The 15781-nt window shown below is 48.3% G+C and overlaps 1 protein-coding gene across 3 annotated transcripts; it reads left to right on the plus strand.

Moving 5' to 3' along the window:
- Window positions 1-707: 707 nt before the first annotated feature.
- Window positions 708-15780, plus strand: Arfgap1 (ADP ribosylation factor GTPase activating protein 1). Of its 3 annotated transcripts, XM_052184557.1 has the most exons (13): window positions 708-824; window positions 4291-4354; window positions 4790-4899; window positions 5201-5372; window positions 6077-6177; window positions 6920-7006; window positions 7492-7588; window positions 9651-9707; window positions 10641-10673; window positions 12482-12538; window positions 12967-13026; window positions 13702-13778; window positions 14354-15780. In XM_052184557.1, exons 2-13 carry the CDS (start codon window positions 4295-4297, stop codon window positions 14685-14687), a joined length of 1245 nt encoding a protein of 414 aa, XP_052040517.1. In that variant the 5' UTR covers window positions 708-824; window positions 4291-4294; the 3' UTR covers window positions 14688-15780. The 3 variants fall into 3 exon arrangements, with proteins under 3 accessions (XP_052040517.1, XP_052040518.1, XP_052040519.1); XM_052184558.1 differs by lacking the exon at window positions 12967-13026; XM_052184559.1 differs by lacking the exons at window positions 708-824; window positions 4291-4354; window positions 4790-4899; window positions 6077-6177 and having other exon boundaries at window positions 5269-5372.
- The last annotated feature ends 1 nt before the right edge of the window (window position 15781 follows it).

Raw genomic sequence — 15781 nt, forward strand, 5'->3', positions numbered from 1 at the left:
GGATGGAGAAAGGGATCCATTGTCCCTTGAGGTGACGCAGGTCCCAACTGTATGAATTTGACAAAATGCCTCACGGTATGTTTCGATGCAGGTATGTTTGGTTTGACCTCAATAAAACTTTGACTTTTGGCCAATTTGAATGTCAAATGAGCCAGGCGGCGATGGCTCACGTCTTTAGATCCACTCAGGAGGCAGAATCAGGCGGATCTTAGAATTCGAAGCCAGCCTGGTCACACAGCGAGCTCCGGGACAGCCAGGGCTACACAGAGAAACCCAGTCTCTTAAAACAAAAACAAACAAACAAACAAAAAACAAAAATCCAAACAAAAACGTCAAAAGACTTATGATGAAGGAATTAGTGGCGCAGAGAAGCCCTAACTGAACACAAAACTAATACCCGCCGGCTACTAAAACAATTGATTTGCCCAGAACTGCTGGCCCAAGTCTATTTTAAACCTCGGGTCGGAGTTCGAGTTCTGAGAAGCCACGGGAAGTCCCTTGCTCCCGTCCGGGCTTGGTCGGGACCGTGGATTCCCTAGAATCCCGGCTGGAGCGAGCGCAGCCCGGATCCATCTGCGCTGCCCTGCTGCACCGCCCACGCGGAGGTTAGCCTGCAGACCTGGCGCTCAGCCGAAGGCCTAGACATACGGAAAAGAAGCCACGCCTCGGGCTCCCGCACAGAGGCGGAAGTACCGCCTCGGAGGTCTCCCATGAGCCCTTGCAAGGCGCGACGTAGCCGGAAGCTGCTGGCGGCTGGTCTAGGGGATCTGAGCGCCCAGTCCAGCTTGGCACCTCGGACGGACCCGACCCCCTGGGGTCAGCAGGTGAGTTCGCGTCCAGGACGCCGGGCATCCGCGGACCCTCAATTCCTTGCCCTTTCGGCTCTCAGGTTACCCGGCTCCTGGCCCTGTAATCCTCGTTTCTGCAGCCCTAGGCCCCTGGTCTTCCAATACCGTGACTGTCCGACGCCCCCGGTCTTCAGCCTTGACTTTCTGCCGGGTTCCACCCGCGTCCCCTACCTTCCATTCCCTAGTTTCCTGGCCCCGGGTTATCCAGACCTTCGGCCCGTGACGTTCTTGTTCCTCGGACCCCAAACTCCAGGATCCCAGTGTGCGGCCGTCCAGACCCCCTGCCCCCGCCTCCCGGTCTTTGAGACTTGCGTCCCTTTGGCCTAGCGCTTGCGCGGACCTACGTGGCCCCTCAGCGCTCTAGTTACGAGCACTTTTGGACGTAGACTGGTTCACTTGGCCGGGAAGGGGCCTCTGCCCTTCACTTCGAAAGAAGAATCTGTCCAGAGGTGCCGGTAAGCTAGGCTTTCTAGTCTCAGCTAGTTTGATATTTCCCTTCTTGGCCTTTGAAGTGAGTCGTGCGGAAGGAGGAAAAGCAAAACCTCTCAACAACAGACCCCACAGGACCAAGCGTCTAAACTTTTTCTCACTTGTTCCTGGGTATAGAAGAATATACAGTATTTGCCCTCTTAAGGCACCCACAAGTCAGAAATAATATATTCTGTTTCAGGCTTCATATTTCTGCTGTGCTATGCTTACAGCATTGGAGCCCCTAACTATGGTCTTGGACAAGGTGATGATCAGATATCATCTGTATTTGAGGAAGCATAACTTAGACATGGGTTCTTTGTGTTCTCTGAACAGTTTTTGGTCACCCATACTGTGTAGCTTTAGGGCCAAGCTATATTCCCAGATGTCCCTTTTGACCTCAGATGTTCATCATGTCCCAGTTTAAGAACCAAATGTTCTCTAGTGTGACATGTAGCTTAGTAAAGTTTGAAAATATCCTATTTGCTTCATTATTTACTAGATATGTCTGCCTGAAGGAAGAGTATTTTGTTTTTTTTTTATTTCAGCGATTAAGAATTCTTAAGAGTGGGTGATACGGATTACTGATTACCAGGTAGGGGTGCTTGCCACAAAGCCTGACTACCTGAGTTTGATCCTGGAACTCACTTGGTGGAAGGAGATAGCAAGCTCCCACCTTTTAGGCTTCTAGGCATGCACTTGTGTGCTCACTCAAGAAAGAAATCTTTAAAAAAAAAAAAAAGGATTCTTGAGGCCTTTTTTTTTTTTTTTTTAAGAGCCATATTTAGGCTGGTGAAATTGAAGATACTTATTTTCATGTTATTAACATTTAAGATAGCTAATTTCTCTCCAATACCCAAAATTTGCCACACAGGAAGAGTTTCTTAAATCCAAACCAAGTCAGGTGGATTTCTGAGTTCAAGGCCAGCCTGATCTGCATAGTGAGTTCCAGGACAGCCAAAGCTATGTGGAGAGACCATGTCAGATTATGTGCTTTGTACATTTATTCCTATAGCTGAGAATGTCCTTCTGCTTGATTTTACTCAGAGATCCAGAGTTGCTGTAGGAGATGCTGACTTACCCGTGTTTGCCTCCATTTGTAAGCCTCCTAGGGCAGCCATGGCGCTTTGGACACTGGGATCAAGTACAGAAATGTGTGGTGGTCTTAGTGACGGCTGGTCACATAGCACCTAGAGAAGAATGCAGAGAGCTTTGGAATTCAGCTCTGGCTGTGTCTTCCCAAATGCTCTGAGCTGTCCCGGGATGTGCATGAGTAGATGCCTGGGGTGCTAACTTCTGCCTGAATGAGTCATGCCAGTGCCGGAGTTCTACATGTACAAATCTGCATTTGTGTGCTCACAGTTGTAGGATGCCATTCTAACACGCGATTAATGCAGTAAAAGGAAGGTAGAATGAACTAGGATTTAGTTTCAGACAGCTACAGAAAACAAATATTTCCTAACATTAGACAGGTGGGGGAGTCACGTTAAAACATGGAGAGTTTAAGATGTAGGAGGATTGGTGGGTTGAGAGTCAAGATCCTTTACTGAACACTATATTTCTGCAGTCTTAAATTTAAAATATAATACAGGATATAGGGCAGAGGTGTTTGTTTTGACTTTTATGTGAACCTCACATTAATGCTCCACCTATCTCATGAATGGAGAATGCTCACTTTTGGTCTAACAGCAAGTTAAGTAGCAAGGTGATAACATTGAAAACCTGTAGCTTCTGTCATACTGAGTGTTAATCTGTTGCTTGTATGTATGTCACCCTGTGAATGAGAGGAAACAGCATGGATCTATTGGGATGGAAGAGTTCTGGAAAGACCATATCTGACTGGTGGGCTGGAGGCCCAGGTCCTGCATCCAGTGCCCTCAGTGCTGGTGTGTGCCTTACCACTGGGATTAGTTTATGTCCAACCTTGTGGTTGGCACAGTCCATTTCTTTGGGTTTATTTTCCTAGTCCTGAATTAAATGTACCACCAGTTAAAAGCCAAACATTGCTGAAACTGGCAGATATAGAAAAATGAATAGGGTCTAGGGAGACAGTTCTGTAGGTAAGGGCACTTTTCTGTGTACGCATGAAGATCTGAGGTTAAATCTTTAGTACCTGCATGAAAGCCTGGCATGACTACACATGTGTCTATAACCTCAACTTTGAAAGATGGAGATAAGAAGATTCTTCGAGCTTGTTCCCAGCCTTAGTATCCCAAAGGAATAGGTTGGAAATCTATAGAAGACAATCTGTGTCCTCCTCTGGTCTCCACATGTGTGTGTACACAGGCACACGTGGGTAGATAGGCACACATGAAAAGAAGGAAGGAGGAGACATGTAAAGGAAATGAGATTTTCACTTTAGTTGAACCTTATTGCTGTCCTCACTAATGGCTCTGGGCAGGTGGTCTGCGTTCTTTATTATGTCCTGTGTCTGCATTACTCACTTTGATCTGTCATGATGTCCTCATAGAGAACCTATTTATAGGTTCTTAACACCATTGCCAGGAATACTTCCTTGCCCCTTGCTGCAGCCTAAGGACTTCCTACTTCCTACCCAACTGGGAGAGTTGGGAGAGAGGTAGGAAGTGCAGAGTACCCTCTTCCTTCAGGGTACTGCTCTTTCTGGTGGGGAAACAGATTGAGCAGCCAATCTTTATGGGTTTTTTTTTTTTTAATAAGACTTCTCCTTGTGAGTTTACTCTAAATGACAGAGCTTTTTATCAGTTATTCTGCCAAGTGGCACATAATGACCGAACTTATACTTCCGTGGCGTTCCTCACTACTTAACTGCTAGTTGTGCTCTAAGGTGTCCCTCCTCACTGAGAAGAGCCTCCTTGGTAAATGACTCCTGTACTGTGCAAGGCTACCACTGTCAGATCTTAGGAAGAAAACACTACATAATGCTATTGCACTGCTAGTTCATTTTCCTTCTTGCATAGTAACTTGCTGTAAGGGTTTGTTTTCTTCCTTGCAGCACCATGGCCAGCCCAAGAACCAGAAAAGTTCTTAAGGAAGTCCGGGCACAGGATGAGAATAATGTGAGTATGACCTTTGGGCTGGTAAGTGTCTTGGTGTCACATGCAGCTGTGGCTGTGTCCCTACTTGGAGAGGCTGGTCATGGCACAGGGGACCAGCTAGTAGTTCCTGGTACTCACTAGTGTGGCTTGGGGAGTGGGGTTTCTGTCACACCGCTCAGGTTGTGCTGAGGATGCTTGGTTTCCTTTCTGAATATATTTCTCATCAGAGGTTCTTTATCTTCATGCCAGTTTCTGGGCAGTTACCGCCACCTTCAGTGTTGTCTGAATCCACATCCTTTGACCAGCCTGAGCAGCCTTATTAAGCTTATGGGTACTACCCCTTTAGTTAGGCTGTGCACCATTCCTTGTCTCCATCCTTTCAGGCATCTGTTGGGTCTTTGGGGTCCTAATCCTGCCCTGAGCTGCCTGGTGAGTTGCGTGTGCCCTCCTTTGCAGGTTTGCTTTGAGTGTGGTGCGTTCAATCCTCAGTGGGTCAGCGTGACTTATGGCATCTGGATCTGCCTGGAATGCTCTGGGAGACACCGTGGGCTTGGGGTGCACCTCAGGTCAGTGTCCTGCGACTGGGCCCTGCACATCCTGCATCTATCCTACTTGCTGCGTTGTGGGGCCTGCTGCCCAAATGCTGTCTGACAGGATGTTAGGTGGGTGTTCTCCACCATTAGGTGGTCCACTCTACTAACACTGGCCACAAGTACTAGCTGCTGCCCAGCCTGCCTCCATGAAGCTGCTTCTGGCTTTTACCTCGATTCAGGAGGCACCTGTATCTAGCTCAGGATGTGATCTTGGGTTGAAAGGCTAGTGGGGTTCCCTCATGCTTGGTAATCAGACCAGACATCTGGTTTCTAGCTTTGTGCGCTCTGTTACAATGGACAAATGGAAGGACATTGAGCTGGAGAAGATGAAGGCTGGTGGGAATGCTAAGTTCCGAGAGTTCCTGGAGGCACAGGATGACTATGAGCCTAACTGGTCACTGCAGGACAAGTACAGCAGCAGAGCCGCAGCACTCTTCAGGGATAAGGTAAGGGCCTGCCTGGCCCGCTTCACACAGAGAGATGAACACAGAGCACACATGGCCAGATGGGGCTCCAGTGCCTGGCTGGTTCCACATAGAGAGATGGTGGCCAGATGGGGCTTCAGTGGCTTTGGGAAGCAGGTTTCTCTTCTCACTTTCTTTCCTTTTTTCTTTTCTTTTTCTTTTCTTTTCTCTTTTTTTTGACACAGGGTTTCTCTGTGTAGCCCTGGTTGTCCTGGAACTCACTCTATAGACCAGGGTGGCCTCAGACTCAGAAATCTGCCTGCCTCTGCCTCCCAAGTGCTGGGATTAAAAGCGTGCATCACTACTGCCAGGCCTCTTCTCACTTCCAACATCTGTGGAGGCCATGCACTGTTAAAGAACTGGCCAGGACAAGTGGTCCCTACTAACCCTGTGGCAGGCTCTCCCTGAACAGAGGGAATGCAAATGGCCTATAATCTAAGGAGGAGAGAAACAGTGACCATAGTGTCTTAGGATGGCTTAGCTGCAGACCCTCTGAGGATGTGGCTATCCTTAGCTTAGACCCCCCTTTAGGAGTCAGATAAATGAGTCCATGTACATTTGAAGTTGGAGCCACCAGCTCACTGACACTCTCATCGTTATGGGAGCCCTGCTTCATGACTTGGTGGTACTGGCTTATAGGGTTGAGTAGATGGTATATCTCCTTACATCCTGTCTCATCTTGTTAGGTGGCTACTTTGGCAGAAGGCAAAGAATGGTCTCTGGAGTCATCACCTGCGCAGAACTGGACCCCACCTCAGCCCAAGACACTGCAGTTCACTGCGCACCGGTAGCTCCTCTGGCCTGCTGGCCAGACCTCAGCTTCACCCTCACGTTAGTGGTAGCTTAGGAACCCATAGAAACCTCATTTACTCCACTTGTGGGAGCAGGTTCAGTTGTGAGCAATTCCCAGAAGTCAGAGAGAAAAGTAGCTTTTTAACATTTCTGAAATGATGTAAACTTGTAGTAAAAATTTACCCCAAATAAGGAGTAGTATCTTACCCTATTCTGCAGAAGGGTTCCTTCCTCTTCTTGCAGGTATGTCACACAACCCCTAGACAGTGCCTGTGGGGATGTGGTTTGTGCTTCTGCCTCATGTGGTCACTCTTCTGTGAGCTGTTGGTCACACCATAGTATAGGCCCCAAGATGGCATAGGTTCCCGTCGTACACACCAAGTTCCACTGTAGAGACTGTCCCCTTTGGAGGCTGGTGTAAGTGGGTGAGGCACAGAAGATGATAGCACATCTTTCAGGTCCTGTAGAACATAACCAGGTCCTAGCACTACTGATGACATAACACCAGTGTATTTCCCAGTTCTAAACCCTGGCTGCCATTCCTGGCAGGACCAGAATTCACTTTCAGCTGCTAGATTGATACAGAGAACAACTGAACTTTAGTTGTGCCTGAGCTTCTTAGGGGTCAGAGCTGGTACCTCTTTGACTTCAGATATGGTATGAAAGGTCCTTGTCACAGACTGCATGGTTTCGTTTGGTGTGTTGAAGCCTTACTGACCTTTAACCTTCTACTTCAGACCCTCTGGCCAGCCACAAAATGCAGCTGCCTCTGGGGACAAGGCTTTTGAAGATTGGCTGAATGATGACCTGGGTTCCTATCAGGGGTAAGGCCTCTCAAGCCAGGGAAAGCAGAAGGCAGTTGGGAGCATCTTTGACAGTCCACCCTGCAGGGGTTTAACTCCATTAGGTTGGGCTCTTCCTTTAGGATAAGCTGGGCCTACTCATTCTATATGTGTCCGCAGCATGTGTAATCTGGGGTCTACTTGTGGCAAGCCTCAAGATGGCCTAGGTTTGAGTTGAGGTTTTGAATGTGGAGAAAAATCCAGTATTAAAGATGATGTATTTTCTTCTGGAATCTACCTGGCCTCTAAGTGATGCTTGATGTTTTCAGTAACCCCACTTACCAGGAATTATAGGTCTTGCTGTGGAACCTCGGATCATGTGGTAGGAAATATCTCTATATGCCCATTGTCCAGAATGCAGGGTGTTCTGTGAAGAGGGAGGGGCATCTCTCCTAGTGACCAAGGTCTCACTGTTGAGGAGTGGCAAGGTTTGTGGCTGTGGCTATGATGTCTGTGTTTATCTTCAGTGCTCAGGAGAATCGCTATGTAGGGTTTGGGAACACAGTGCCGCCTCAGAAGAGAGAAGATGACTTCCTCAATAACGCCATGTCATCTCTGTACTCGGTAAGAAGGCCTAGGACCTGCAGAGTGCTTCCTGCCTCAGACATAGCTAAGGGAGCTGTCCAAGATATGGGCAGTGTGGGTAGTCCTGGGGCACATACCTTATGATCTGATTAAAGGACTCTTCTTGTTTACCTTCTTTTGAAAAAATGGCCTTTTATTCATATACCTAAGGTATTCAGCCACTTCTGGTCATAAAACACACACATCATATTTGCCAAGGTAAATTTCCTCAAAGAACTAAAACTAAAGATTTTCTATGGAGCCTGTCTTCCTCTTATCTCCAGCCTCCTGATCTGTGTTGGATAGACCGACTCAGAAAGTGAGGCCCTGAGCAGAGGCTGCCCAAGGTTTTTGGCATTTTATTGTGGTGTGGTGTGGTGTTTGGGTTTGGGGGAATCTGTCTGCTTTCAAGGTAACTTGGAGCTCCAGGTCTGAAGTTCAGGGTATGACATCCTAGGCTTGCTTTTCCAAGGCAACTAATGTTTAAGCTACTTTTGTTCATTGCAGTGTTGTGTTCTGTGTTCTTGTAATCATAAATGCATGCACCCTGGAGGCTTGGCAGGGGCTGGTCTAAGTTGGCTGAATGCTGAAAGTGAAAAGAGAGATTGTGGGATGCACCATTAGTTCCAGCACTCAGGAGGTGGAGGCAGGGGATCTCTTAAGTTCAAGACTAACTTGGTCTACACAGCGAGTTCCCGGACAGCCAGGGCTACACAGAGAAACTCTGTCTCTAAAAACAAAAACAACAAACCTAATAAAAAAGGAAAAGCTTTTTATACTGATGATACCAGATCTTCAAAATAAGTATAAGTAGGGCGCATAAGGAATAGATGCTGTGAAAGGGGACGAAAGCAAGCATCTGCTTTGCTGTGCACATGCACACTGCAGTCTAGACAGGCACAGGTGGAAGACTGACACCTGACCCACCCTTTTCCTTTGTATCATGTTTATTCCTTAATGAGTGATTTTTTTTATTTTTTACCTTTTTCTTTCCTTTTTTTTTCTTTTGATTTTAAAGACAGTCTTGTTTGTAGCTCAGTGGACTCGTGTAGACAAGGCTGATCTCGAATTTGCTGTGATTCTCCTGCTTCATCCTCTTGCTTATTGGGATTACAAGCATGAACCACTGTGCCTGGTTCAAAATTGTTTTAAACTGAAATTGAACATCTCTGTGCCCCTCGTTCTGGAGAAGCTGAAGCAAATAGAAAGACTGAGGCTAAAGCCGCCCGGGTTACCCAGTGAAAACCCGTCTGGAAAACCAAAGATTTGCCTACAGGGCCCTGGCAGCCACAGTCACCCCCTGCTTTCACACAGGTTGTCTTTAGGGCAGAAAAACAGGATTTTATCATAAAGCCTGTTGTTGTTGTATAGTTTTTTTTCTCTTGTTTTTTTGACAACTCGTTTTGTAGACCAGACTGTCCTCGAACTCAGAGATCAATCTGCTTCTGTTTCCCAAGTGCAGGGATTAAAGGCATGCTCCACCGTGTTAGGCCCTGTAGAGATTTATTTAAAGCCCCTCATCATTTAGCATCTGTATTCCCTGTCTTCTGCTTATAACCTTTTTAAAGGAAGATCCCTAATTATAGGTGTCTCCTGAAGTATAGTGGTTCCTCTGCACTATCTCGAGGTCTAGGGAAGAAGGCCAGCTTGGTTTAAATGGAATGTTTCCGTATTGAAGTAGCTTTAATTTACATTGGAAGGTATTGGCTAGGAGACAACTGAACCTAGAGGAAACCCTGTAACCTCTGCCCACCACGTTATGTTCCTCTGGGAGGCAGGAAGGAGGAAGGAAAGACATGAGCACAAGCTCAGCCAGCTCCCTTTTAGGACTGCCCAAGGGGCCTGGTAGCCATCCTGTGCTATGTGTTCTTCCTGTGTTTGAGTTCTTCCTTTTGTGAAAGACAAGGGGAGTATATATACTGTAGTACTTGGTTGCTTTTGGCTGGTCACAAGAGCTGTGGAAGTATTTGAGGTGCCTTCTGTGGAATCTTCTGTGCTGAAATGTTGAGACTGGCATGCACAAGGTCTAGAAAAACCTCATCATTTCCTGTTGTTTTCTCAGGGCTGGAGCAGTTTTACCACTGGGGCAAGCAAGTTTGCATCTGCAGCAAAGGAGGGTGTAAGTAACTATGAGATGCATGTTGTCTACTTCAGGCCTACGTCTCTGGGAGAAGGGTCCTGGGGTCTCTCAGGTAGACAGGCATGGGCCTTGTTGACTGCAGGATGGCACAGGAACCCTTACTGTAGTGAAGGTATTTTTGTGTGTGTTAGGCACAAACTGCTTACAGAGCTTGACTTGATTTCATGTGGGGGAAGCTGATGAGTCCCCATGCCTGAGCTTCTGCCTTCGGGTCTTCAGTCTTGAAATAGTCTAGCTCCTCTTGCTCACCTTCACTTAAAATGAGAGAACTCTAGGGTCCTTGTTGGGATAGGCCATGCTGTATGGGGAGCATGGCTCTGTCAATGAATGACCTGGCACTCACTGATAGGAGAAAACAGAAGGTGTATAGGCTTTGGGCCTGGGATTGGGCTGTGTGGCCATGGTATGAAGAGGAACAGGGGTGGAGGTATGTTGATCCACTGGTCCAGAGGGCTCAGACCAGCAGTGCCCATAGCCATCCAAACAAGCTGGAAGCCTTGTGTCTACCTTCCCTGCCCATTTCTCGTAAGCAGTTACTGGCTGCTGACAAGGTGTTTTTCCTCACCTCTAGAAAGGCTAGTGTTGAGGAAGATCTAGATACCTTCCAGCTTGGGCATCTATAGACAAGCTTACCTTTTCATAAACTAGGTACTATGATGCCCACATATTGGACCAGTAGGGCAGGAGTGGCTGCTGGGCCCAAACATGTCCTACCCCCACTAGTTTGTGGGCTTGTTAAGCCAGACCTACCCACAGCAACCTGGTTCCTTAGACCTGCTGTCGGGTTGGTGCTGACTTCTGGGTGCTTGCCCTGAGTTCTGGAACTAACTTCACCTGGGCCCCATATAGATAAAGCCTGTGGTCAGGGTCAAGACATTCAACTTCAAAGTGCTGCTTTTGTTTTCCTCTTAGGCGACAAAATTTGGATCTCAAGCAAGTCAAAAGGTAAAAAGGAAAAGCGTCTTCTCTCTTAGTCTTGCTGGGTGGTGATGGTGCACATCTTTAATTGCAGCACCTGGGAGGCAGAGGCAGGCAGATCTCCGAGTTCAATGCTAGCTTGGTCTGCAGAGCTACTTCTAGGACAGTCAGCGCTACACAGAGATATCCTGTCTCAAAAAACCAAAAAGAAAGGAAGGAAAAACAAAAACAGAACCTAGCAACTTTAGTCTTACATGCAGTGACTGGAAGCACCCTGGGCTCGTGCTTGGGGTCTAAGGTTGTAGTCCTGAAGAAGGTCCTCTTCTGTCCTCATAGTGTGTTCACTTCAGGGCTTCCTCAGCCCTGTCTACCATAGCCACTGATAGACATGAAGCCATAGTACCACAGCTGCCTCATATGGGAAGAATTGTCTAGGCCATGACTCTCAGCCTCAGGCTGTTCACCTGGACAGGTGTCACCACATCCTTACTTGACAGCTTGGCTTGTGTGGCCAGCACTTACAGTCTTAGGCTTAGCAGTTTATTTTTATTCCAAGCTGAGTATAATAGTTGCCATGCTTAGGGCTCTGGTCTCCATGGTGAGGTGGGCAGGATTTTAGGTCCTTGTGACCTGCAGTACTGTCTTCATGTACATTTCTGCCTCTCGGGGCCTCTTCCAGCCTCGCACCCCTAGTAAGAAGTCTTCCTGGCTTTGCCTCAGAGCTTCTAAGTTTGGATTAGGCTTCTCAGGCATATCATGGAGTCTGGACTGTGATGAGTCTAGGCATGGGTCTGCTGCAGGTAAAAAAGTAGTCTAGACGGGGTGTGGTAACACCACTGCAATCCCAGCAACCAGGCAGCTGAGGACCATTCAAGGACTGCATCATGAGACCCTTTTTATTTAAAAAAGAAAAAAGAAAAAAGAAAGGCTATGGTGAGGGGTGTGTTCTCTGCCACTTCTTGGGCATTGCTAATGCGACTCCCAACACCTGCTCTTTTTCTATAACTTCCTTCATGCCTACTGGGTCAAGTTTTGGGGTTACAAGCAGCAGTCAGAACCGGTAAAACCTTGTTTGTGCTGGTGCATGCTGTCTTATGTCTGTTGAGCATGTGCATTGCTCCTGGCTGTATCTCCCTTTCTGCTTGGGTCACTTGTGTGCTGCTCTCACACTTTCTTGGCCTTCTGGTTCTTGAAGCTCATCTTCCCCAAGGTCCTCAGGCCACATCTGGGCCCAGTGAGCTCTGGAGAAAAAGACTGCTTAATTCAGTTTTCGTTTCATGGCTTAATTATCCCAAACCAAATAGCAGCTGGAATTATACCACGCTGAAAAGGAGCCTTCCTATGTTAATGAATTATCTTCCTTCAAGCCTTTTATTTGATCTTGCCTGGAGGTGAAAAAGGTCCAGGCAAGTCACATTCCTGGGTTGGCTCAAAGCTTCTTGGCTTTTAACATGATGGACCCAGGATAGGCTGTACCCCTTCTCCTGTTTCTCTTCCCCAACCTTTTTTCTGTCCCTCCACCCAGCCTCCTATATGCTTTTCTCCCATGTAAAATTCAGTGCCTCCTTCAGGAGATGGATGAAGAGTTGCCTGCAGTTAGATCTGTGTCCATCCTCCTGACTTGTGGACGAGAGCCAGAGCTGCGCCCAGAATTATGAGGGAACTCCCTTCATATCTTGTCTCTTCCATTCTGGTGTCACTTTGTGACATTTTTTCCCATATGGATCCACACTCCTCTGCCTCCCTTTCTGTTGGCAAAGCTTGTGCATCCTGTGTTTACTGACCAGCAACTAATGTTGCTATATGCAAAGCTCACACAGCATCTCTTCCCACAGGCTTCAGAGTTGGGCCACAGCCTGAATGAGAATGTTCTCAAGCCTGCACAGGAGAAGGTATGGGTGGCACCAAAAATCAAGGTGCCTGTGTGTCCCACTGAGGCTCTTTACTTATTTGGGAAATGGTATGTTGGGGATCAGCAAAATCTTGCTTCTAATTTTCTCCAGTTCAGATGGCCTCGGCTTCTTTTTCTTAGTCTTCCTAGTCAGTTCCCAAGGACATCCCAAGGGTGTTCTTCTCTTCCTTCTGTTTTACTTCAAAGTCCAGGCCATAGGCAGTGGTGCTGATTATCTGTAGAAGGGTATCAGTCCTGGGAGGAATCAGTAGTCTCTAACCTTCCTTGAGGCAGGAGTCTGGGCAGCAGTTGGCTTATGCAGATAGAAGATAGATAGGCTTCTGATAGAACTTTGGGAGTTTAATGTGACAGGTCTTTGTGTAGTCTGGATTTTTCAGTCTTCCTAACAAAGCCTTTTAAATTGCACAGGTGAAAGAGGGAAGGATTTTTGATGATGTGTCCAGTGGGGTCTCTCAGTTGGCATCCAAGGTAGGGCCACTCTGCTGACTACAGCATACCCCAAGCCAGTCTCCATACTCCAGGCACGAAGCCCTACAGGGTCTTGGGCCAGCTGAGAAACCAGAGTCACTGCCCTCTGGTTTCTGAGGGCTTGAGGAATATGGAAACAGCTTGCTTGTTGGGGACTTGTCAGCCACTAACCTGTGTTTCTTCTCTGGCTTGCTTCCATTGGCCTGTCCCTTGGTAAGTGCCATTGTCAGCTATTGCTGGTCCTGTGACCTCAGGGCCTGGTGGGATGGGTGTAGGGTTATCAGATTTCACAACACAATGCCAATAGAGGATGTCTCCTGAAAACTTTCATTGCATTGTAGTAAAGACAAGGTCTGTAGTGGCCCACAGCTCTGAACATGTCTGAAGTGTTGTGACATTGGGAAAGCCATACCTTTTACTGTCTATGTGGCATTGTCCCAGTCATCAAAGAAACTTCTGTAGAGAAGGCAGAGATGCTCACAGCAAACTAAAACAGCTGACAGCTACTATTCTTAAGCACTGCTGCTCTGTTACTGTGTGCAAGTGTGTGTGTATATGTATGTGACACTCCTCTAAGTTTTGTCTTAGCAGAGGAGCATCCATTTTGGTTGATGTTTTAGAGCCAGAGGTGCTGTGTAGAGTGGGGCTCCAACTTGGTTTCATGTCTCCTTCCAGGTCCAGGGAGTTGGCACTAAGGGATGGCGTGATGTCACTACTTTCTTTTCTGGGAAAGCCGAAGACACTTCAGACAGGTAGTCCATGTCCTCACCCCAGGCCCTGGGTCCCTTGGGCTCCCTGAAAGAGCTGGTGGCCTCGCCCATCACCCTCTGCCCAGTGTGGCACACACTAGAGGCACAGGACTGCCCTCACCCCCACCTCCAGGGCCCCTGGATGGCAGAAGGCTGCATCATCTTTCCCAGCACCCTAGTAAACACCACCTTGTAGTTTGAATGATGGATGGGAATGAGGTAGCAAGAGACAATCCATTCCATTAGCTCTGTGTCCTCAGCACCAGGTTGGAGCCTTACCAAGGCCAACTCACTCTCTCAGAAAAAGGTCCTTCACCTGGTGGGGTACTCTGACTCCACAAGGGTGGCTAGGAAGTACTTGGAAAGGCAGCAGCCTCTTCTAACCAGGAGGAGAGCATAGAGCTGTTATAGGCATTGGCCACACCTTTGGTCAAATGTAGGCTGGACTTGTGAAGCAATGAATGGGTCTTGTTCTAGGGAGCCCCTGAGACTTGAGCAGATTGGGTAGCTTGAGGAATACAGACAGCACAAGTATCTTTCTGTGACAACTCTTGAGATTTTGTCCCTCTCTGTAATAGACCCTTAGAGGGCCACAGCTACCAGAACAGCAGTGGAGACAACTCTCAGAACAGCAACATAGACCAGAGCTTCTGGGAGACCTTCGGGAATGCTGAACCCCGCAAGGCCAAGTCCCCAAGCAGTGACAGCTGGACCTGCGCAGATGCCTCAACAGGGAGGAGGAGCTCGGACAGCTGGGACGTTTGGGGCTCAGGTTCTGCATCCAACAACAAGAACAGCAATAGCGATGGCTGGGAGAGCTGGGAGGGTGCCAGTGGGGAGGGCAGGGCAAAGGCTACCAAGAAGGCAGCCCCATCCACAGCCGATGAGGGCTGGGACAACCACAACTGGTAGGAGCCTTGCTACACCCAGCCTAGCCCTGCCGGGAGACTGCTGTGTTTGCACTTTATCCTCCTTGTTCCTCCTTCATTTGACCTCAGTGTGAAGACAGTGGCTCAGGCAGGACTTGAGTTGGTGCTGCCTGCCTGGTGTTGGGTGGCTTTCTCTTAGACCTCAGGGGATGTCATCCATCTGCCTCTTGGGTCCTCTGAGCAGCCTTCCTGGACTCTGGGTTCTTGGGACCCAGGCACTGTCTCTGCAGCCCTAGCACAGCCTGGGACTGTAGCCCTGTGCAATGTCAGTCAAACCAGACATCTGCTTTCGTTGAAATGTCTTTTTAAACTTGAAAGGTCTGCTAGTTCTTTCTTCTTGAAGAAAGTGCCTGGAGCCTTAAAGCTGGAAATGAAATGACAAAAGCAATACTGGAGCTCACACTGCCACCAACACCATCACCTAAGTCCACAGCCTGTGGCCTGTGCTGTGAAACTCACTTTATGACCCTCTGCCTTTCCTGCATCAACCTGTCCAGCCCTCAATTAAATGGGACAAACTCTGCACAGATGGCCACACAAAGCAGACTGAGCTCTGGCCCTCCTTGGACACCTGATTTGAACTTGGCCAGTTCTGGACAGCTCAGAAATGAGGAAAGGAGAGTAAAGGGGCTGGGAGCATTTTCCACGTATCAGTCGCCCCCACCTGGTACAAGGGAGCCTGAGCATGGAGGGTGGGCTGAGGGGCCAACTGCCACTGCCAGCGTCAGGTGTCTGAATGGGGACCCTCCATCCAGGCAGAGCACCTGTTAGTATTTGCCATGTATTGTGTCTGACAGCCCAAGCCTTTTCCCAGCCTGCTCAGGCTGCTCAGCACACTTGGTCATGTTTCCCTCAGCATGCAGCTGTCCTTCCAGATGACCCCACTTCCCACCTTGTGGACTTTGTGGAACACTGCAGTTGAGACCCATGTGCTATCAGTGGTTGGTGTGACAGCCGTTCCCTCCCAGGATTCCATGACTGCTGTGTGCTGTGGCTGGAGAGACCAGCTGGGGTCTCTGTCTCCTTAAACCCACTCCTGTCTAACCCTCAGTTTGACCAGCAGTGCATGACCTGAAG

Source organism: Apodemus sylvaticus, chromosome 5 (genome assembly GCF_947179515.1).
Source record: "Apodemus sylvaticus chromosome 5, mApoSyl1.1, whole genome shotgun sequence".
Taxonomy (NCBI): Eukaryota; Metazoa; Chordata; class Mammalia; order Rodentia; family Muridae; genus Apodemus; species Apodemus sylvaticus.